The 24,469-nt window shown below is 37.8% G+C and overlaps 1 protein-coding gene across 4 annotated transcripts in view; it reads right to left on the reverse strand.

The window, feature by feature from the left end:
- Positions 1–13,951: 13,951 nt before the first annotated feature.
- The window catches only part of LOC137246270 (retinol dehydrogenase 12), a 192,340-nt gene continuing 181,822 nt past the window's right edge, over positions 13,952–24,469 (reverse strand). For all 4 annotated transcript variants that reach the window (XM_067777377.1, XM_067777378.1, XM_067777376.1 and 1 more), the window contains exons 4-6: positions 15,024–15,197; positions 14,746–14,953; positions 13,952–14,685 (exon numbers count right to left, since the gene is read on the reverse strand). In XM_067777377.1, the coding sequence (XP_067633478.1) occupies positions 14,289–14,685; positions 14,746–14,953; positions 15,024–15,197 (779 nt within the window). In that variant the 3' untranslated portion in view covers positions 13,952–14,288. The remainder of the gene's footprint in view (positions 14,686–14,745; positions 14,954–15,023; positions 15,198–24,469) is intronic.

The following is a 24,469-nucleotide window of genomic DNA, read 5'->3' on the forward strand; positions in this document are numbered from 1 at the left end:
GATATGACAGTCTTTGGTCGGAAAAAAAATCTTGAGTGGCTCCGTTACATAGAAACTGCTGCCGTTGGAAGCGAACTGTTTAATTGATGATGTTGGTGAATATCAGCACTTCAGCGTTAATTGAAATTTATTTATTTTATCCTATTTGAGACCTCTTGTCCACAGCTTAGACATAAGGAAAATCATCATTGAGGCTTCTATCTAATTTTCTGCTCCAATTCTGCGAACCTACTTCAATTTCATCTTATTCTGGATGGACACACACTTTGCTCGATTGCAAGCGTGTGAGGTAAAAACCATCCAGTGTAATTAATATGAGCATAATTTGAGACGTCTTCAACTAACTCGGAAAGATTTATTATGCTTCAGGCCAACGCAACCAAAATTTGCATTTGAAAGTAGCGCGCGCCCCGTTGAGCAGCAACAAATTGTGCGTTCATGCTGCACCTGGCATGTGTTGGCCGATTATAACAACAAAGCAAGTGCGCCACAGTAGCCGGATTAACATGCCAAAATGGTTTTACTGGAGCAGATGCAACTAAAGCGATAAATTGCCGGACTCAGTGTGAGCTCCACCCACATTAACAAGCCATTGTAGAACAAATTAATTTACAGTGCTGAAAATGTTGTTGTTGCATTTGCTATTGCTGTTATTGCTTACAAATTACAAATTAGCGAAGCATTTGCATGAGATTGCTGAGTTGTTGTGCACTGAAAGAAAAATATTGGTAAAATTAACCGAAATATGAGTCAATTCAACTGCGCAGAAATCGTTGATTCGTAATTGACGGTTTTAGTAGTCAAATAAACAAAAAAAGTTGGTTCATATAAAGTATTATTACTGTCGCTCTAAGAATACCAATCAAAACTTTTAATATGAAAGGGATTTCTGTTCCTTTGAAATTACCAGTGCAAACTGTTGAATTAACGAGTTTGTTGTCAAAATGACACTACCAGTGAAATCTATTGAAATAACAGATATTTCTCTTTTTTCTAGATTATAGCGCAAACTTTTATATCAACAGAGTTTTCTGTTCATATGACATTAAAACCTATTGAAAAAATAAAAGCCGAATAAATATATATTTAAACTTGCGTAGTTTTTTTATTTGTATAAATTACACATAAGTACATTTCATTTCTAATGTTTTTATTGCTATATTTAGTAATATTAATTAAAATAATAATAATTTAAATCTGAATTCAAATAAACAAGACTTGTTCCGAACTACCATCGATAGCTTTGTACGAAAATATGTTGCCATATGCGTAAATATGTGAATACATAAATACGCATGATTCATATATATTTACTACATACCTATTCACACACGCGTTAGTACATGATCTAGCGAAAATAACGGCACTGCACTTTGTTAAACCACATTGGCGTCGGTTTCAATAACTTTATTTCAACCTTTTCTTCAAAAATTTTCACCATATTGCTATATTATAATTATATTTATGTATATTTGTTTACGCACATTGGATATAAAATGTTCCCATTTTCAAAAATCGAACAAATAAGTACATATAACTACATACATATATATGTACTTACTAACCGAACTTGTATTGGGCGTACATCAAATATGCTGGCACACAAATTAAAATTATACACTTCATTACTTTGTTTTATTAAACGCACTTTCGCCAAATTTTATTTTTTATAATTTATTTAATTTATAGTTTTGAACTTCGCCGCGCGTCATTTCACTTTTCAAATAAAAATGTAATAAGTACAATGTAGAGAGCGCAGTGAGCGTAAAACTCTCGTTGAAATTTGCTCATGAATTTACTTTTGCTCGCTGTTGTAATGACCAGTGAGATCAGTTGTGTTAACAGAAAAATCAGTTAAATTGATTAGGAATCTCTAAATTTTACAGAATTTTGTTAACTTAGGAGCGACAATTTCTCTTCTGTTGAAATGACTAAACTAATTTGTTCGCTTGACAAGGAACTCGGTCGAATTAACCACAATTCGATCAATTTCACTGAATATCCGTTAAATCAAAAACAACAGAACCGATTTGTTGATTTTACTAGCACCATTTCTTTCAGTGTGGCAACTTAATAAATGGTTGCACGATTCAACAAAACAATCGTAACCAAGTTGCAAGTGGCAAATGACTTATCTTGCAACAAATTGAATTGCAGTTCATAGTCGAGTAAGAACAGCAGACAAAAAAATTGAAAGCTACCTATTGAGTAAATGGAGTATGAAGTTGGCTTAGTCAGTAGGAGTGGCTGTGGCAAACGAGTTAGCGTTGCAGTAGCAGAACACGTGCAACAATCTGTTCGTCTGCTTTAATACTTGATGAGCAAACAAAACTACAACTGTTAACACGCAACAACAAGTTAACAACAACAGAAACAATTCACAACTATGATATTAAGTGAGCTTTGGATCTGCAATGTTAAAGTCGTGCGCGAGCAATGATGAAATTGCTAGCAGTTGGCTGCAGCCGCTATGTGACATGGGGTGATGGCATGCGCCTGCGCAAATGCAGTTTGAGTTACGAACTTAAACACGCATGTTCACACATTTGAGTGTGGGTACAAATATGGCATACAGCGTTTTAGTATCGCAATAAATGTAAAAGGATCGCGTGTTTATTTTTTTTTCGCAAATCGACGGCGTAGTGTAATAGCAAAATTAATGCTCAGTTGCGACAACAAGAATGTGACACGCCTCGCCCGCATGCGTTGTTATTTCAGGGAAATTACTTATCTTAAATAGGTGCTGTAAAGATTTTCGAAAATATATTGAAGTCTTGACACGTCACCATTGACGATATTGTGAGGGACTTCGTAACCCTTGACACAGATAGCTCTCGCCAACAAGTGCTAACTGAGTAAGCAATGGAAAATTTAAACCCTACTATTCAAGTCGCTCATCATACCTGTCCTAATGTATGACTCGGAATCATGTACGGTGTTGAGAGAAGATGAGATGGCTCTTGGAATGTTCGAGAAAAATGTTTTCCGTAAGATTTCTGGTCCTCTCCGTGCCGCTGACAGCGAGTATCGAAGGAAGTTTAATAATAGCTCATGGGCTAGGGTGAGACCACCGCTGAGCTGGAAGAGGCAGGTTGAAGAAGACTTGACTTCTCTTGGGGCGATTCGTAAACTACGTGACTCTCGTTTTGCTGCTTTCCGATCCCTTTCCACCCAAGCCTGGCATTGGTTATCGCGAAACAGAAATAGCTAAGGTGACTTGTTACAAAACGTTTAAATCGTTTCGGCGGCTAACCGTCAATTAATGATGATGGTGAAAGGCTTTCCTGAGTAACGAAAACTCATATTTTAAATCGAAAGTTTCTTCATCATTTTATTTATCATTTTGAGAAGACAATTCGTAATTTTCTCTACCAATGCTCAGTTTTGGGGCGCAATGTTTTTATTTGGGATGCATCTGTTTTCGGCACTCAGCCAAAGTATTCATATTGGACAAAATGTCTCCGGGTTGAAATGTAGGAAGCTTCAATACACGCCCTCTCAAACTAACGTAAACCTAAATCGACTCTGCGTTACAAGACTTTGGTATACCACTGGCTACCTGATCTCTGCTTCTGTACGGGTTGGCCTCGAGCCAGCTAAGCAAACGTTGGGCTCACACCAGCACTTATCGTATGTTGAGGTTTTCCTGGCCCATTGTTAATTAGAAACGCTTGGCGGAGCTCTTAGAAATTACAAAGAATTTACGCCTTAATATACTGGACAGCTCCAGGTGGGTGGACTGTGTAGAGGACGACGAGGTGCAAGCATCGAATCACTTCATGCTCTGCAGCCATTTGCGACTATGAAGTTCCTTATGGAACTTGGGTGTGGGGAGGGAGGGATAGCCTGAAGGTTTAATGTGGCCATATAAATCGTTCCCGAGATGGTCGGGCTAGCACCTTAATGGAGCTGTGTTACCGGAGCGTACCGCATCTGTATCCGTCAAAGCACCATCAGATCGATAACACTCCCCAAAGCTTTTGGGGAGTAACCTTATCGCTACAACAACAGGATGAAGCGTAAATCTCAGTCGGTACGTATTCTGTTCTCCAAAGAATATTTCCTAGATCCGTTATTCTAAATAAGTGGAAGAATATTTCAACTTCAGAGTAAGTGGTAACACAGAGGATCAAAGTAAAAGTGTCCAAGTTAACTCTACCTAACTGGACAGCTCCCACCCAACCTCACCTTACCTAACCAAGGTAATATGCGAATGTTTTGACTCTGTCTTTGGTTACCGTTGAAGCCAATTTTTTCCTTTTATCTATTCAACAAACGGCCCAACCAGACATGTAGAACGATTTTTTCTCTTCGCATTCATGCTTGAACAGGTCGCAGTAATTTGAATGGAAGAAGTTAGAGCTGAAAAAAATCTTTAAGCTTTTTAGTTGGCTTTTTAAATAAATAAATATGTGCAAGCGCAATAATCTCCGAAGAAATTTTAGGCTGAGCTTCCCTTCCAATTTGCGTCGTGCTCCTTATAATGTGACCTATGTGTTTTACGTGGCGGCCACGGTGGTGTGAAGGTAGCGTGCTCCGCCTACCACACCGCATGCCCTGGGTTCGCACCCCGGGCAAAGCAACATCAAAATTTTAGAAATAAGGTTTTTAAATTAGAAGACAATGTTTCTAAGCGGGGTCGCCCCTCAGCAGTGTTTGGCAAGCGCGCCGGGTGTATTTCTGCCATGAAAAGCTCTCAGTGAAAACTCATCTGCCTTGCAGATGCCGTTCGGAGTCGGCATAAAATATGTAGGTCCCGTCCGACCAATTTGTAGGGAAAATCAAGAGGAGCACGACGCAAATTGGAAGAGAAGCTCGGCCTTAGATCTCTTCGGAGGTTATCGCGTCTTACATTTATTGTTTTTGTATGTGTTCTACGTCGAGTCCTAACGGCATCTGCAAGGCAGATGTGCTTCCACTGCGAAGCTTGAACACAAGACTTTCGATGCTATAGGCGGAACACGCTACCACCACACCACGGCGGCCTTTACATTTGGATAATGTTCAAGGCTTTGTATATAAATATAAATGGTTGAATGAGCTTATAATTTCCTACTGGGTGTCTTTCAATGAATAGGAATCAACTCACTTGGCAAGTAATTTTGGTTTAAGCACCGTATGAATTGCGTTTAACATTCTTTAAATTGTTTTGCTAATTATCTATTGCCAAACTTAACAAAGATTTTCGTTATTCAGTTAGGATAGTAATTAATAGAAATTCAAATAAATTTTAACTGGTTTAATGGAAACGCTTACTGGTTGGAACAATGCGGAAAATGTTTAAAAGCTAAATGGTTTTAGGACGTAACGTACACTATAAAGCAGCCAAAAAAAGATAAACGGTTTTATTCGAATAAATATTTGAAGTCGTTATATAATGGATTTCATCTGTCTGTAATTACAATTAAATTGATTCAATTGACATAAACTTCAATTACGCTTAACCACTGAAGTCAACTGCATTTCAAATTGCTATTTTTTGAAAACTGATAAAAGCATTCATTTTATTAATTCTCCTCCACATCCACTGCCAATACTCAGGGCCCGATTAACCCTCAACGGGGCCCTAGGCAACCAATAATTTGGAGCCCTTTTTTCACGTCCCTTCCCTTCACTTCTTTTTCGATTAAAAAATGCAAACTTATATCTTTCATACAAATTTTATTGTCACAATGTAATCAATAAAATTACTATCTACATTTTAAAAATTTCGTTTTCTACATTTGTTTTCCCCAAATCCATCAATTATATCATCAATATCGATTTTGTTCAAAAAATCTGACTCAATGCAAAGTATACTCAACATATCGAGTCGCTCTTGTCGCGTTTTAGCTCTGTCAGCAGCTTTGATTCTTTTTATTTGCGAGAAGGATCGTTCGGCAGAACAATTTGCGATCATTAATGTTAAAAAAATCCATAGCTAGGAAATACATCGGCCAATTCTATTAGAATCTTATACAAATGACTATGAGTTTTTTGTGCATCAGCATATCTGGACTTCACGTAACTTTGGAATTGTTTCATTTCAATGACAAATTCTTCCAAATCTCTAGAATAACAAGTAAAGGTGTCTAAGTTCGGGTGTAACCGAACATTATATACTCAGCGTGAGCTTCAATTGTACATTTCATTTTAGATAAATTACTTTTCTGCATAACACGTGGCACCGCCCGTTTAACAAAAAGTGTCTTCACATTTCCTCTTAAAATAAAACTTGATAAGTGAAATATCATTGATTCAAAACTATTTTTGCTAAGTTATAGCTTATTATTCTAGTCTACGACTCTTATAAAAATCTTTTATATAAAAGTGGGCGTGTTCTTTAACCGATCTCGTCCATTTTTTCTAAAAATATTTCCTGCTATAGGGGCAAATTTGTGTACCCAATTTTATTAAGTTCCGTTATTTTTTCTTCGAGTTATGGCTCCCGAAACAAAGAAAATTGTTTAGTCGTAAAAGGGACGGTCCCACGGCCATTTTTTAAAATTTGAAGTTTTCCCTATTTATTGTTATAAATCCACTTGGGAAACGAAATACCATTGCTTTAAAGCTCTTTTTTGCAAAGATATAGCTTATTTTATTCGTCCACGACCCTTTTAAAAATCTTTGATATAAAAGTGGGCGTGGTCCTTAATCGATTTCGTTAATTTTTCTTCAAAGCATTCCTTATAGTAAAGGCAACCTCTCTGCCGAACTTTGTTACGATAGGTTTAACGATTTTTGATTTATGATTAATAATATTTGTAAAATTGATTTTATCACAAGTGGACGGTGCCACGCCCATATACAATTTTTTTTTTCAAATTCTTAAAGAGAGTATCAATATCAGTCCACGTGTCAAATTTCAACATTCTAGGTGTATTATTTACTAAATTATCAGGTTTTTTGTGTTTTGCAGAATTTTATATATATAAAAAGTGGGCGTGGTTATCATCCGATTTCGCTCATTTTCAATACTAATCTATTATGGCTAGTGTACCAAATTTGGTGAAGATAACTAAATATTTACTCAAGTTATCGTGCTAACGTACGGACGGACGGACATGGCTCAATTAAATTCTTTTTCCATACTAATGATTTTGATATATGGAAGTCTATATCTATCTCGATTCTTCTATACCTGTACAACCAACCGTTATCCAATCAAAGTTAATATACTATGTGTGCAAAGCACGCTGAGTATAAAAAATACCTAAGTTATTTATAGATTCGTGGAGGTCTCCATCACTTAGAGAAAAGTTTATGAGAAATGCAAATCTTTCTGAAACTTCCCTATACATTCACTGTGAAGATTGTCGATAATTTCGAGGATACATTTTGTCCTAAAATCATCGCGAGGCGAAAATTCTACTTCTGGAGCATTTCCGTCATTAGGTTGTTTTTTTCTACGGCGAGTACCTTTTAAGATTTCTGTATAACCTGCACCGGGTAATAATTGTTTTGTTTTTTCCTCGAAATCATTGCACTTTTCACGGAATGAAACTAAACTCTCTAGAAACGATCCGTACAAAAAAGCACACGCTTTCAAATCTGCTTTTTCACTTTGCAATGACTTACTCACTGAACGCATAGCAGTCAACATAGTGTAACGAATTTAGTGCAATTCCGCTTATTTGCAACCATTTACTAACGTTCGTAACGCTACACTGTTGAATAAATAACTCCAATATTCAATAATGCAAAATGGTCTTTATTAAAGTACTTCACAATGACACTTATACTTCGCAACTGATAGCGTGCTTAAATCAAACTGATTGCTTACTCATATTTCGCTCCTTTTATACTCTCTGTTGTTTCGTTCGCATACTTCTAGGCGTTTATTTTTCTAGAATTTACTACTTAGCTACCAGCTATAAACTACAGATGCACATTTATAGCTTCTCGCATAGCAATATGCGCGTGTAAATGTGAAAAATACTTCCACCGATGATTGCATACTTTTGTGAGTATCTCAGATATATGCATGTGTTTGTGCGTATCTCTCCGCTGCTTGTATGTGCATATGTGTAGACATAATGATTGACTTGTTTATGTACATATCAGTGACTGCTTAGTATCAGCTTAGAAATGATATTATCCCTTACTGTTGCTAATATTCGTCACACTGCCCTCCACCTAAGTCTGATCGTCCCGATCAGACAAATCTCTCAATCTAACCGCTGCTAGAATCGGCTTAAAGATTATAGTATCCCTTAGTGTTGCTAATATTCGTTACAATAGAGTTTAAGGCTTCTACACCCACTGTTCCAAAAATAACCGAAATTTTTCAAAATAAAAACAACCAGTGTACATTTTGAGATAATTCTTTTTTATTATTCAATATACTCTCCTTTCACTTCGATACACTTCTTTGCACGTTAATACAATTTGTCAAATGAGTCGGAAATATCCTTTTTTGGAACCTTGTCTAGTTCGTCGGTCGTCGCCTTTTGAATGCGGTCAATTGAGTTTTATTTATTTGAGTAAAAATTATTTTCAGTTCTGATTATATTTTTCTTTCACTCTCTAGAATTTTATGTTTGTACGAAAATTTTAAAAGTATTTTTCCTTCTTCGGGGGCCCCTAAAATCGGGGGCTCCAGCAACTTCCTATTCTGCCTATTTGTTAATCCGGCCCTGCCAATGCTATTACTATCAATTGTATCAATTCGCTTTATACACCGTTGATTGCTTAAAATGTCATTCAATATATTTGTTTAACCTTAGCTCAATATTTCCCTTTCCATTTCTTTTGCCACCAAAATAAAAACGATTGTTTCCGCTGATTTATGACATTTTAATGGGCTTGTCGAGTAAGCCAAAGCGTGGCTGAACTTATTTAATGTGTATCGTAGAACTTCATAAAAGCTGTGTATATGTGCTCGTATTTGGTTTGTTCATTGATTTTCTATGAACCCAGCTTCGTATGAGACAAAAGATTTGTTGGCTGTAAGTAGGGAGAACTGGAGATATCAGTTCAACAGCCAGATTGACAGTTCACTGCAATGTTTCATGGTAGTTGTAGTTGAAATGAATTGAAGGTAGATGTATATTAATGTAAAGTACTGAATAATGTCGAACTAACGATATGCAATGTTTAAAGGTCGATAAATAATAATACAAATGTGATATAATTATCCTGGGGATCCAGTGTGGGAGATGGGGCCAGGCAGGTTGCCTTGTACTGCTACAGGGGGGCTATCGGAAAGAGATGGGGACTCTCGCCAGGCGTAGTACACTGGCTTTATGAGATGATGATCAAACCGGTTCTACTCTATGGGGTGCTGGTCTGGTGGAAAGCACTGGACACGGCGAGCACCTCCAGCAACTCCAAAAAACTGCTACAACAACAACAACAACAGCACCTCCAACATGTTAGTGTCAGTGCAACGGACGGCGCTGATCCGTATCAGTGGCGCTCTCAGAACAACACCAACCAGTAGATATTGCGGGAAAGACAGCCGTGGCCGGTCGTTGGTCAGGCTTCGTGATATGGGCTATGGGCTTTCTGACTTCGGACACTCTAGCCTTCTTACTATGTTCAACTTTATCCCGGACAGAACGGACTATTGTATGCCGATAACTTGTCCCTATACAACCTTCACCCCAGTCATTCCCACGAGAGGAGTGGGGAAGAGGATTCATTTGGTGCAGGGGACCGATTAACTTGTTCACGGATGGGTCGAAGTTGGACGGAAAGGTTGGTGTGGGGGGGGGGGGGGGGGGGGGCGGGTATTTTGTCAAGAGCTAAATGCAAGCCGCAGTTTTAAGTTGGCTGATCACAGCAGTGTATTCCAAGCGAAAGTTGCTGCGATTAAGGATGAGGTGGATAAAATGCTATCCAGTGTTACTTCGGTTAGGGAATTCAACATCTACTCTGATAGACAAGCGGCTATCAAGACCTTGAGTTCAACTACAGTGACATTAAGGGTGGTCTGGGAGTGCCTGACCTCGCTTACCATTGTATCGAACTATTTTATAATTAATATTATCTGGGTCCCGGGCCATAGTGATATCCCGGGCAACTGTCAAGTGGATCTCTTAGCCCGCATCGGTACAACTGAACCGTTTGAAGATGGCTGTAGGGATCTCTGGCCACCTGTGGTTTGCTCCTCCATAGCTGGGCCTCGAGTCAGCTCAGCAAACGTTGGGCGGACAACACATATTGTAGGGTAGCAAGATCTTTCTGGCCCGAAAGTGGATGGCAGGAGGTCTGCCGAAGTACTTGGGTTCACTAAGGCTCACCTATCAATGGTTATTGGCCTTTGGACAGGGCACTTGTAATGTAACTGTCTGATGCGTGGCGAGAAGGGTGGCGGTTAGGCATGGTGGTAGACCGGCTGAGGCTCGTCGGCGTTGAGGCGCGGTTCTTGCCACCTTACTCGGCCCACAGTCACAAAAACAAAATTAGGACTATCATGCCTATTTGTGGATAAACAGGGACCAGAAAAGGGAATCTAAAGAAAAGGAGAGAAAACAATGGAGAGAAAAAAAGGAAAGCGGTAGAAGACCGCCCGTGTCAGGTGGAGCAATCCCACCCCTCTTGTCCATGAGGCACGAACAACCCTGAACTCCACTTTGACTCCGATCACCGAGTGGAGCTCCCTTATCCTGACTTCGTCCGTCTGTTAAAGTCTAGAGTCGGGCCTAATACATGGTCTGTCAGTCTAGTCGCAACACCTCACTCACCGCCACCTTTCTCGCCCTGGACCAAACAGTTACATTACACACTGTCCCATGAGTATCCATGCGGTACGTCTCAATATAGGGGAAACTCCATACTGCTGCAGCTGTATGGAGGATGATGAGGTGGAATCAGGGCCGTAGAGAGAAAATCCGGGTCCGAGACTAAACAATTTACGGGCCCCCTATAAAAAATCCACTAATATATTTGATTCATTTGAATTAATGACGTCTCATTCATTAATCATTATTGATGGATTACATCAAAAAAATTTTTTGCAACATCAACTAAATGATTCTTGGACTAAGAGCTGAAAATAAAATTAACACAGAATATTTACTATTTATACTGTTTTATTGTAACGTAGAAATAAAATTCTCTTTTAATAGCCACGTATTGTTTTAAATAATCTTTTCAAGTTATTTGGTAACATTTCAATACATTTCTGATAAATATAATGATGATTATAAATTTTAATTATTCAATATAGAAGGTTCGGATAACAAAGAGCGGCTTTTCTTGCTTTTTTAGCTGCAAAAATGTTTATAATTATATCAAAATTTAACTGTCTTGTCACAACGGATTCAACACAAAGCGTGGCAAGTCCTGAAATTCGCTATTGAGATGAACAAGATCTACGAAAGTTTTTGATTCTTGCAAGGACGCTGAAAGAACGTTCTGCCCTAGCTACAGTGACTGGTATAGTGCAAAAGATACGTAAAGTTTCACAAATGTTGGGGAAAATTGTATACAGATTTTGAACATAGACGGCATTTAGCAATTCCAATGGTGACAGATCTTTATCATAAATGTGTTTCAAGTGAATTATATCGCATTCTAAGCTTTGAGAAACGTCCGACTTGCATTTTTCGACGAATTTTGCTGCGCTCCCACGAACCGTAGTTTCATCCATGCCTTCAAATTGCTACAAAAACGAAAACGTTTCGTTTAACTTTCTCATAGCTGCAAATCGTTCAATAATGCCAGTGATTACCGAATCAACGATCACCATTAATGTACAGTTTTTAAAATCAGACTCTGGATCATCCGTAATCATCTCATTTCCATTATCTTCAAAACGTCTTTTGGGTTTTCTCTTTCGAATGTCCGGAAACTTTGGCGATATGTTCAATTGAATAGCAACTGTTTTGCATTCGTTTAAAATTGTTTCTCATTGGTTCCTGATTAACTTCAAATCAGCTAAGAAGGCATCTAGATGTCGGACCTCAACATCTATGGTGGCGTCTCTAGCTTGGAGTACGACGTTTCTTTCATTAATGGTAGTCAGTATTTTGAACCAAATTGAGGACAGCAAGATACATTCGAACTTGTTGATGTACTTGAGAATGCCTGTTAACGGCACGTCGTACTCCGCATGTTTGTGCAGTCAAATTTAGCTTAAGTAATGCGTTTAGTGCTTGTGTTAATCCTGGAACATGGTTTGCGAATGGTCTGATTGTCTCAATTCTAGCCGACCACCCAGTGCCTGAAAAACTGTGAAAAGAGCTCGCTACATTTTTTTTGAGGATGTCCCATCGTTGTGGACTGCTGCTGAAAATAGTAAAACATTTTTGTACAACTCCGAAGAAAGTAATTGCAGCCGTACAGCATTCTGCAGCATCAACACCACATAAATTGAGACTGTGGATTGCACAAGGCGAGTAATCAGCATTCGAGTTTTTGTCAAGAATGTGACGTTGTGCTCCGTTGTAAGCTCTTTTCTTATTTGCGCCGTTATCGTACCTTTGTGCACGACAATCTTTTAATGGGATTTCATGTTTACCTAGAGTATGGCAAATTAGATCAGCGATTTTCTGACCAGTTTTCTGGTTACAATTCACGAAAGCCAAAAACCGTTCTTGAATTGTAAAATTTGTTGCTTTCGAATTGAAATGGAGTTAGCGAAAAATGAACGTAGTCAACATGACTAGCATCAGGCATAGCATCAACGATAATAGCAAAATACTTGGCTTCCTTGCCTTGATCTAATATAGTTTCCCTCACTTGCTTTGCACAAATTTCTATAAACTCGTTCTGAATGTCAGGGGAAAGATAGTGAACTTGTAAGCGTTTGTGCTGCTGTTGTGAAATCCTAACTTTCTCCAAATGATCTCTAAGTATCGGATCATAATGACTTATGAGATCTTAGATGCCCAAAAAATTTCCATTGTTTCGTTCGCCAAGATATATACTTTTTCATCTGAAAGCTAGGCCTCTTTCACCCAAAAATAAAATAGTGTCCAAAATTCTATATAAAATTTCTTTCCACTTTTGAGTTTCAGTTATTAGCTGTTCATTGATAAGTGTATTAATTGTAGACTCCTTTTGAATTAGATTTTGTAAAGATCACCATTGAATAGAACATTTAATGTGATCTTGAGTATTTTCGTGTGCTGGAAGTTTATCGTATAGCTTCTTCCACACCTGGAATTTCGAATATCCGCCAGGACAACAAATTTTATGTCGATTTAAATTATTGGTGCTTAACAGACGACATGGTAGGCAATAAAAAGCATTGCTACTGGCACTCCACACCAACCAGTCACGCTCCACTTCTCTCCATTTGGCAAGATTCTGTTTAAGTTGTTTAAATAATCTGGACTTTGATATAGAGTTGGTGGTATTGTTGGAAGACTTTTTGAAGATGAACCTTCATCATTGTCACCACGAAACTTTACGATTTTGGATTCATGTAAAAACACATTTTTGTTTGATGTTTTTATTGTCTCCTCACTGTTCGAAGGCCCAGGCAAAAGATCATTATCAATATTCGTTGCTTTTCAAATTCGGCTTAAAAATTGCACATGGAGCAACTAAAAACTCTCCTAAATTAAAAAAAAATTCTTAGTACATCTAAATCGCGGGCCCCTCAGAAACCACGGGCCCGGGGGAATCCCCCCATTCCCTCTCCCCTCTCGTCACGCCTGTGTGGAATTATCAAATCACTTTATGCTTGATTGCCCAGCTTTTGCCAGAAGAAGGCGATAGTACTTCGATCGCGACTCACTTGGATCTCCCGAGGATTTATCCAAGGTTGAGATCGGTATCATTCAGAACTTTATCGTTGCTACCCAACGATTCTCTAAGTAGCGATATCTACGTCACCGTTATTTTATTTTATTGTGTGTGGTATCACAACGGTATCCACTTTATTGTAACCTTCATGTTGTCCAAGTGAGCTTCCCCTATCAGGGTAGCTACCACCTAACCTATATAATTACATTCGAACTTAATGAAGTTAAATGGTCTTAATGAACGTCACTGCTACCACAACAACAACAACAACAACTTAATGAACTTCATTTATTGCTTTAATACAGATTGATAAAAATGCTGTTTGTTTACATTGTAAAATTTAATACAACTATGGAACATGGAATAAAGAACAATTTCAATAGAAATATTTAATTTGTGACTTAAATAGATTTCTATGTGACTTAAAAGTATGTATGTATGTATATTCATTGGCATTTAATATAAAAAAGTATAAAATATTTTATATCTCACACAAAAAACATTGGCGTTAGCTTAAAATATATACTATATTCGATAAGAATGTATACTTGCATGACTCTTTTAAGCGGTGGCATTAAAGTGCTACACAACATTTTATTTAGATTTCTACATCAAATATTTCCATTACCAAAATTCTCAATTTTCAATAGCTCGCAGGAGTAATTAAAAAGTTTTTCGCATTTTTCTGGATTTTTGGCATCTGGATGCATTTGTCCACGTCCGCAATTGCTAAAGTAAGCACCACCTTGACCCTCTACCTTTGGATCAATGGCTGCGTAGACGACAGTGCGTGAACCCTGTTCGGGTGTTTTAAAGAATAACCTCTTTACAAATGGCACAGATGTGGTTGCACTATATTCAAATAGATCAGTATCTACAATGCCGGGATGTACGCTATTCACTTGCACATGCGCAGATTGTGCATCCAAAATTGTTTGTAAATGTCGTGCAGCAAGTATTTGTGCCAATTTTGATTGAGAGTAAGCAGTGCTGGGATAGTAATATTTACTGAAAAGAAAATAGAGATATTTAGTTTGTATGCATTGTTTGCGCCCTCCTTATGCTTACAGTCCATTGATGTCATTGTAGTTGATGCGTCCAATTAAATTCACACAAGACGAGATATTGACAATACGTGCATTTTTGCCCTCTTTGCCAGCGGCCTTCAGCTCTGGCATAAGTAGATGTGTAAGTAAAAAGTGGCCCAGGTAATTGATGGCGAAATGTGATTCATAGCCATCAGCGGTTAATTTGAAAGGTGCGAACATTATGCCAGCTGTGGAGGAATATTTTTAGATTTTTTATTAGTTAAACTATTTAATAATAAGAAAAATGTATAATCTCACCATTGTTAATTAGCAAATCCACTTTATTGTAACGTTCTTTTATTTTCTTGGCAAATCCCGTAACAGAATCCATATCGCCTATATCAAGCTTTTCACATATTAGCTTGCCGCCAGTGGTTTTAAGATCAACAAGATCAGCTACTGCCGCTTCAGCGCTGATGGGATCACGAACACCTGAAACGAAAACAGTTGTAAAAAAAACATAAGTAAATAAGTTTCAAATAACGCCTGAATGTATGCAGCGCCCAACGTGCGCTTGGCAATGCGTGTACAGGCCAGAAAATTATAGTATACATTTAGGCACTTTTGAAAAAACTCAAGTGCCAAAGAAGTGAGCTTTTTTCATGAAGATTATTGTAAGGCATAAGATTTTATATTTACATATCGCTAATTTACTTCAATAGTGTCATAACTCAAAAAACGCAATTTTCCAGGAGAGCCATTCAAAGATTTTAACTGCCATATGTTGCGCATATAAACGCATATTTTCATTTTTATGCACGTGGTAAATATTTAAAGGATCACAAAGATTTTTTTATGCAATATAGATCATCATATTGGGTACGTTTATATGTTATTAACTTAAAAGTCATGTTTTTTGAGTTATGACACTATTGAAGTAAATGAGCGATATGATGAATTTCATATCAAAACCTTAAAAAGGCATATTTTGAACCCGACCCCCTCAGATTTTGATGAAATTTTGCATAGAGATACACTTTATCTACACAAACACCATCTCGTTTTTAGAAATTGCATTTTTGTAAAATGGTGGGCGTGGCAAGGTGTCAAAGTTGTGAAAAATGATGGTAATAGGTACGTTTGCGCTGTGATAACTACGTAATGGCTCAACCGATTTCAAATATATTGGTACCATTGGAAAGGTATTCAGTTTGGCTTTCGAAAACATACACTGTAAAAATTTTTTAATACACTGAAAAAATTTTTTTTCTAAAATAAAATTTTAAACTTGAAAAAAACTTCAAAGGCCATGCGTTTTAAAATAAAATAAAGAGTTTTTAGAAAGGTCTATTTAAAATATATAACATATCCAAAAACCAAAATGGCGTTTTCTTTCCTTTTTTTAAAAACAAAATTTTAAGTATATGCATCTCTTTTGATTTTGATATCATGGTAATTTTGAGCTGTGATAACTACGGAAAGGCTTAACCGATTTCCAACTCTTGGTACCATTGGAAAGGTATTCTAATCGGTTATCGAAATCGTGCACTGAGAAAATTTTTGTTACACTGAAAAGCATTTTTTTGTTTTTAAATGCTTGATCTTTGTAATTTTTTCCAAGTTTAGTTTTTAAAAAACTAAAAAAAAAATGGTTTTCCAGCGAAACAAAAATTCTTATAATATACGTTTTCGAAAGCCTATTGAATACTTTTCTAATGGTACCAAGATCTTAAAAATCGGTTCAGCCATTCTGTAGTTATCACAGCTCAAAAGTACTATGATATCAAAATATGGAGAGATGAATTTACTTAAAAATTTTTATAAAAAAAGAAAAAAAATTTTTTTCATTCTATTAAAATTTTTTACAGTATATGTCTTCGAAAGCCGATACCTTTCCAATGGTACCAAGATCTTTAAAATCGGTTGAGCCATTACGTAGTTATCACAGCTCAAAAGTAGCTATTATCATAATTTTTCACAACTTTGACACCTTGCCACGCCCACAATTTTTCAAAAATGCAATTTCTAAAAATGGGGTTGTGTTTGTATAGGAAAAGTGTACCTCTATGCATCAAAATCTGTAAGTCAAAATATCGCCTTTATCTTAAATCCAGTTAGGATTTTTAATGGACTGTCACAGATACAGTTGGGTATAACGAGCCCAACCATTTAAAAATTGAAGTAATGTCAAGCATGATCAATTTTTTTCATAAGTTCAGTCTAACACAGAAAAAATATACAAAGAGTAAAAACTGAGCATGTATTTTTTTTTTTAAGATGGTTACAAAAAATCTCAACGAAGTAGAAAATTGGGGAGGAAAAGTGAACGCAAAAAAAACTACAGACTTCTTAGAAGAACAGCTGAATGGTGACGATTCTCCGCACCATATTCAGAAAAGTTTGGAGCCAGTGGTTCAGTCCCCAATAATGGAGGACCTTTCCGCCATGCCAACAGAAAAGTTTTCAACTCCGAAAGAAGAACAGCTTGCGAATCCTCGGAGTTATAAAAAAAACACGCAAAACAAATTCGAAAAAAATCAAACTTGGCATACTTAGAAAAATGTCCCAATTTTGATGACATAAGAAATAGCTTCAAAATTGGTTTGCCGCTGATACGGAATGGAAATTTATGCAAGCCTATAAAATTCCATGGCTCACTTCTATATTTGCACAACACTTGCGCTTTTGACTCCATTTGTCAAGTGCTTATGGAGTGCATGTCCTCGTCTGTGGAATACAAAATGATGGTAGAAGGTGAGCAATTCAGCTTGGCGCGTCTGAGTGCGCAGATATTAAATAAAAAGAGCGTCATTGCCGACCACTATCCTTTGCGCGCTGATATTTTAATGGAAACTAAACTGTTCCCATTGCAAGAGCGGTTAAGGCAGACAAAGAAGCTAGACGCACAAACAAATGCGGTAGATCTATCGCAGCGGCTATTGTACAACTGTCCTAGCTTCCAACTATCTTCAATTTGCAGGATTTGTAAAGGAAAAAATACAGTAATTGAACCAACCCTGAAAATATGTATGAAAAAAATCCTTAAATACGGGTTTAATTTCCTTCAACAATCACTGGATGATACGCAAAAATACATATCCACTTGTTACGGTGAGCCCCAAAATATTGAAAACTTATACGGAAGTCATTTATTCATCGATACAGATGACTTCACGAACGATGATTACATGAATCTAATGAACGTTATCAGAGTACCATGCCAGATTAAGGATATACCACGGAAACTTACAGTGGACTCAAAAATTTATACACTGAAAGGTGTAGTATATTATATCCGAGACGTAGCCTACGTTTATAATTGCCATGCCTGGTACCTATATGATGACACGAAAAAAGGAATATCTCAAATTTCCGAAGACGAATTCGTGTGTCCTAGCATGCTTATATATATAAATGAAATAACTACTAATGAAAACTAATTATCGGCGGCCACCGTGGTGTGATGGTAGCGTGCTCCGCCCGCCACTCCGTATGCCCTGGGTTCACACCCAGGACAAAGTAACATCAAAATTTTAGAATAAGGTTTTTCAATTAGAAGAAAATTTTTCTAAGCGGGGTCGCCCCTCGGCAGTGTTTGGGAAGCGCTCCGGGAGTATTTCTGCCATGAAAAGCTCTCAGTGAAAACTCATCTGCCTTGCAGATGCCGTTCGGAGTCGGCATAAAACATGTAGGTCCCGTCCGGCCAATTTGTAGGGAAAAGCAAGAGGAGCACGACGCAAATTGGAAGAGAAGCTCGGCCTTAGATCTCTTCGGAGGTTATCGCGCCTTACATTTATTTTTATTTAAAACTAATTATCTCTTTTGAATTTTTTATTTTTATTTCTATTTTATCAGAAAACTTTTTTTAAAATTTTTCTTAATTCTTAGGTGCTTACTTTGAAAAATGTAAACATTTTGCAAAATTTTGTGAAGATATTTGAGACAATTTATTTTTTAATATAATATAATGGTAATAGTAATAAAAATATTTGGAGTTATTTCGTAATGTAACGATTTTTGAGAAATCCTGGTTATTGTACACCTTGTGCAAACGTTCGAATCGCTAAATTGTGGAATAAATCACTTCAATATTGCAAACTGGTCTTCATTAAGTTTACATCATCTGTTGTGATTCGTGATTGGCACTTCAGTTTATATAATTAAAATTTCTGTCATGTTCGCAACAAAATCTGCACTTAACTCTGATACTTTTTCATGGCTCTGTCTTGGCAACAAAATTTTAATGGCACATTTTTCGAATTTCATCCACGTACAAATCGAATCTAAATTCAGCTCTGAACAAACATATGCATGTACTTACGAATGTTAACACTTTAGAATGGTGGCGTATACATGTTATTAAATTTTAAATATTATTTTACTGTGGACAAAACTTAAATTTCTTTTTGCCTTCAGTGACCGGTTTTAGCTTTTACTTTTACGAAGGTTTTTGTTTCTCTGCCTGACTTTTTCGACTCCTAAAATGTTTAATCTTTCCATTCAATCTGTTTAAACCCAACTGTACTTATATACAATCCGACTTCCATATTTCAAAAACTTCAGTGTTGGAAAAGATTGAGTCTTGTCCGTCCGTTCGTCCGTTAACACGATAGATTTGGCAAATTCGGTACACAGGTTTGTTTGGACCCATAATATATGTGACCTGGAGTCATGAAACGACCCTATTGTGCGAAAACAAGTTTTCGAGAAAAACGCGTTTAAAGTTTTTGTTTAGCTTGACTCTGTGTAGCGGATGGCCGTTGTGAACGAATTTTGTAATTAAAATTTAATTAACTTTCCAGTAAGCTACAAGCTTGAAACTTGGAATATAGTTCAGAACCCGATGACAATGCAATAATAAGAAAAAAAAACTCCGATAGGTGGCGCATAGATCGAAATATTTCAAAAAATCGTATTTGTGGTGCCATTTGGCTTTAAATGCGATTTGTTAAAAAACTAAGAAAGATAGAAAACTGCGGTTTATTCCATTAGAAAGAGCGTTAACTTTCCTATAAGAATTCCCTCAAAAGGTGAAGAACGGTATTTTCGCACAATAGGGTCGTTTCATGATTCCAGGTCACATATTAGTATTGAAAGTTAATCGGACTATAGCACTGCAGCTGTGTAACTTATTGCGTTTTGTAGCCAGAAATTCATCCAATATAAGTTTGTAATAGATAATGTTTACGGAGAGGCTTAACCGCGAAGAGTATCCGCATTATGTCAGACAGCTAGGCAGCTTTACGTGCCTTGTAGTCTTGGAAAACTACTTCCAAGCTAGTGAATGAGTACATTGGTGTCCTAAGTGATGGAGCCACCAGGTACATGAAGGTAATGAGCACACAGACTACCTAGCCAAGCAAAGTGCTAAAGCAGCCTTCAAAGGTCCAGAGCGCTTCTGCGGACTCACAAAGGCACACTCTAGGGAAACAAAGCAGTTCAGACAACAATGGATTGAGTGCAAGGAGCAAATACAGACCATATTCCAAGCATCGATAGTATCAGTCAAGCCTGGACCTACAAACTCTCATTGGGTATACGGGACACATACTTTCAAATGAATAACAAACAAAACATAAAATCAAAATCAAATACAAAACACTCTAGTTACGATCATGGCGCAACGATACAAGGTGGCAGCATGGAACAGCTGATTATAAACTTTTTTTATTTGATTTGATACATCAACTTCCGGCGCAGTACGATTTTGACATTTGTCCATCGAATTCACAAAAACAAAGTACATGGAATTTTTATTTATGTTTGTAGGTATGTCACCACGCTGCCACCTTTTATCATTCCGCTATGGTTACGACATCACTTAAGTAAGTTAAATCTATTCGATAACCAAATCTGTTGCTTTCGTGCGGACGAAACGCCAGTTCACATTCTCTGCAAATGCGTCGCTATGGCAAGGCAGAGACTCTCCACTATAGGTGGTGTGACTCTTAATATTCTCCTGATATGGTGTAAAAAGTCTGAAGAGGACCTAAATACGTTAAAAGCCTACACATACAGTAAACGGCTGAAAGGTCAAGCACAATAGATCTAAATAAAGGTCGCAATGCATCGAGGCCTAATATTAAATATTAAACCATGTTGTGGAGGCTATCTTCGGAAAACAGGTAAAATATTATGTTGCTTATGAAATTATTTTGTTGCTTAAAAAAATTGGTCGGTGCAATACTTTGAAACAAACTTGTTTTGTCGTAGAGTGTTGTTGTTGTTGTAGCAGTGGTCGTAGAGTGTTCTTCTTCTTCTTGTAGCTATAAAGGCATTTCCTCGAAAATGTTTCAATGTTTATGGTCTTTTGCCGGATTGCCTTTGGTTCGGTACGTTTCGGAAAATAGTACCATTAATGCCCGGTTTTTCAGTGCGAGTTTAAACTCCAGTTAAAGTTTACTCGAGTTTAACCTTGCCACTTTGTTCGATAACATTAAATTTTGCTGCCCATCTCTTAAGCTTCAGCGGCCGAAGTGGCAGGGTTAAACTCTAGTCAACTTTAACTGGAGTTTAAACTCGTACTGAAAAACCGTGCATAAGCCTAAGCTATAGCTGACTTACCGTATAGTAGTAATGAACACTTATAACTGATTATGTTACAAATTTAGTGAAATTTTGGAAAATGGGTGTGACACCGCTTAAATGCCATAAATAAACCTTTGAAGTTATGTTGAAATTAGGCAGAACTTTTGGCCCTACTATGTTAACTGCAGACTGGGTGAAAATGATCAAAGTCACTAATTTGCCAAAACTTTGTCGTATGCAACTTCCGTAGGTAAACTGACATTCTTCCGCGATTATGATGAGTTCAAACTGAGTGCTAAAATAAAAAAATTTAAATGTGGGTGTGGCTCCGTTATGTTAAGCTGCCACTATAAGAGTCGATTTCCTGATAGATTTTTAAGTGCATCATGCACTAATTGTCCTATAATTTTAGTTTATCTAACGTAGAATCTACACAAACAACACACACAAAACCTACCTTGGCACTGAACGTCATGCTGAACATATACCCAGTAGATATTGCGGGAAAGGCGGCCGCGGCAAGGTCGTTGGTCAGGCTTCGTGATATAGGCTATGGGCTTTCTGACTGCGGACACTCTAGCCTTCTTACCAGTTTCGACTTTATCCCGGGCAGAACGGACTATTGTATGCCGATAACTGCTCCCTATACAACCTTCACCCCAGTCATTCCCCGAGAGAAGTGGGGAAGAGAATTCATCTGGGGCAGGGGACCGGTTAACTTGTTCCCGTATGGGTCGAAGTTGGACGGAAAGGTTGGTGGGGGGTCTTTTGTCAAGAGCTAAATGTAAGCGGCAAGTTCAAGTTGGCTGATCACTGCAGTGTATTCCATGCGGAAGTTGCTGCGATTAAGGATGCGGTGGATGGAATGCTATCCAGTGCTACTACGGTTAGGGAATTTAACATCTACTCGGATAGCCAAGCGGCTATAAAGGCCCTCAGCTCAACTACAGTGCGATGGAGGGTGGTCTGGGAGTGCCTGACCTCACTTGCGATTGCATCGAATTATTTTACAATTAAGAATATCTGGGTCCCGGGCCATAGTGATATTCTGGGTAACTGTCAAGCGGATCTCTTAGCCCGCATTGGTACAACTGAACCGGATGAAGATAGCTGTAGGGATTTCGGGATTCCGCTGGCCACCTGTGGAGTGCTCCTCCATAGCTGGGCCTCGAGTCAGCTCAGCAAATGTTGGGCGGACACCACGTCTTGCAGGGTAGCAAGATCTTCTGGCCGAAAGTGGATGGCAGGAGGTCTGCTGAAATAATTGGGTTCATTAAGGCTCACCTATCAATGGCCATTGGGGTTTTGACAGGGCACTGTCCCATGGGTATCCATGCTGTACGTCACAATATACTGGAAATTCCATCTTGGAGCATGATGAGGTGAAATCACCAAATCACTTTATGCTTGATTGTCTAGCTTTTGCCAGAACTAGGCGAAAGTACTTCGGTCGCGACTCACTTGGATCTCCAAAAGGATTTATCCAAAGAGATCGGTATCATTAGGAACTTTATCGTTGCTACCCAACGATTCTCTAAGTAGCTAGATCTAAGTCACCGTTATTTTTAGTGTATGTGGTATCACAACGGACCTTCGTGTTGTCCAAGTGAGCTATCCTTATCAGGGCAGCTACCACCTGACCTAACCTAACGTAAAATCTACTCGCGTGATAGGGGCTTAGCTGGGCTGGTTTTAAGCTATTTGCTTTACATGGTTTGTAGAAAGATATACCTGGTCAAAGTTTAAACTTAAATTAATTTTTAGATTTTTTAATGAATAATTTATGATGCATTGGCATAAAAAAAGCTGTTAATAGATAATTACATACTTTGTTGCTCTCAACGCCTGGCAATTATAAATTTTACATACGAAAGCTAATGCTTAGAGTTGAAAAAAAAAGAAATGAATAGATGACTCGCTAAGATCTTGATTTAGACATGCCTATTCCGGAATCAAGTACGAGTGTATTTACACATTTGTATTCTAAACAAAAACAAGTAAGGAAGGTTAAGTTCGGGTGTAACCGAACATTACATACTCAGTTGAGAGCTATGATGGTAACATAAGGGAAAATAACCATGTAGGAAAATGAACCGAGGGTAATCCTGGAATGTGTTTGTATGACATGTGTATCAAATGAAAGGTATTAAAGAGTATTTTAAGAGGGAGTGGGCCATAGTTCTATAGGTGGACGTCATTTAGGGATATCGCCATAAAGATGGATCAGGGTTGACTCTAGAATTTCTTTGTATGATATGGGTATCAAATGAAAGGTGTTAATGAATATTTTAAAAGGGAGTGATCCTTATTTCCATAGGTGGACGCCGTTTCGAGATATCGCCATAAAGGTGGACCAGGGGTGACACTAGAATTTGTTTGTACGATATGGGTATCAAATGAAAGGGGTTAATGAACATTTTAAAAGGGAGTGGGCCTTAGTTCTATAGGTGGACGCCTTTCGAGATATCGCTATAAAGGTGGACCAGGGGTGACACTAGAATGCGTTTGTACAATATGGGTATCGAATTAAAGGTATTAATGAAGGTTTTAAAAGGGAGTGGTGGTAGTTGTATAGGTGGTCGCCTTTTCGATATATCGCCATAAAGGTAGACCAGGGGTGACTCTAGAATGCGTTTGCACAATATGGGTATCAAACGAAAGGTATTAATGAGTATTTTAAAAGGGCGTGGGGCTTAGTTCTATAGGTGGACGGACGCCTTTTCGAGATATCGCCATAAAGGTGGACCAGGGGTGACTCTAGAATGTGTTTGTACGATATGGGTATCAAATTAAAGGTATTAATGAGGGTTTTAAAAGGGAGTGGTGGTAGTTGTATAGGTGGTCGCCTTTTCGAGATATCGGCATAAAGGTGGACCAGGGGTGACTCTAGAATGCGTTTGTACAATATGGGTATCAAACGAAAGGTATTAATGAGTATTTTAAAAGGGAGTTGGCCTTAGTTCTATAGGTGGACGCCTTTTCGAGATATAGCCATAAAGGTGGACCAGGAGTGACTCTAGAATGTGTTTGTACGATATGGTTATCAAATAAAAGGTGTTAATGAGTATTTTAAAAGGACGTGGGGCTTAGTTCTATAGGTGGACGCCTTTTCGAGATATCGCCATAAAGGTGGACAAGGGGTGACTCTAGAATGTGTTTGTACGATATGGGTATCAAATTAAAGGTGTTAATGAGGCTTTTAAAAGGGAGTGGTGGTAGTTATATATGTGAAGGCG

The sequence above is a fragment of the Eurosta solidaginis genome, chromosome 3 (assembly GCF_040869045.1).
Source record: "Eurosta solidaginis isolate ZX-2024a chromosome 3, ASM4086904v1, whole genome shotgun sequence".
Classification (NCBI taxonomy): domain Eukaryota; kingdom Metazoa; phylum Arthropoda; class Insecta; order Diptera; family Tephritidae; genus Eurosta; species Eurosta solidaginis.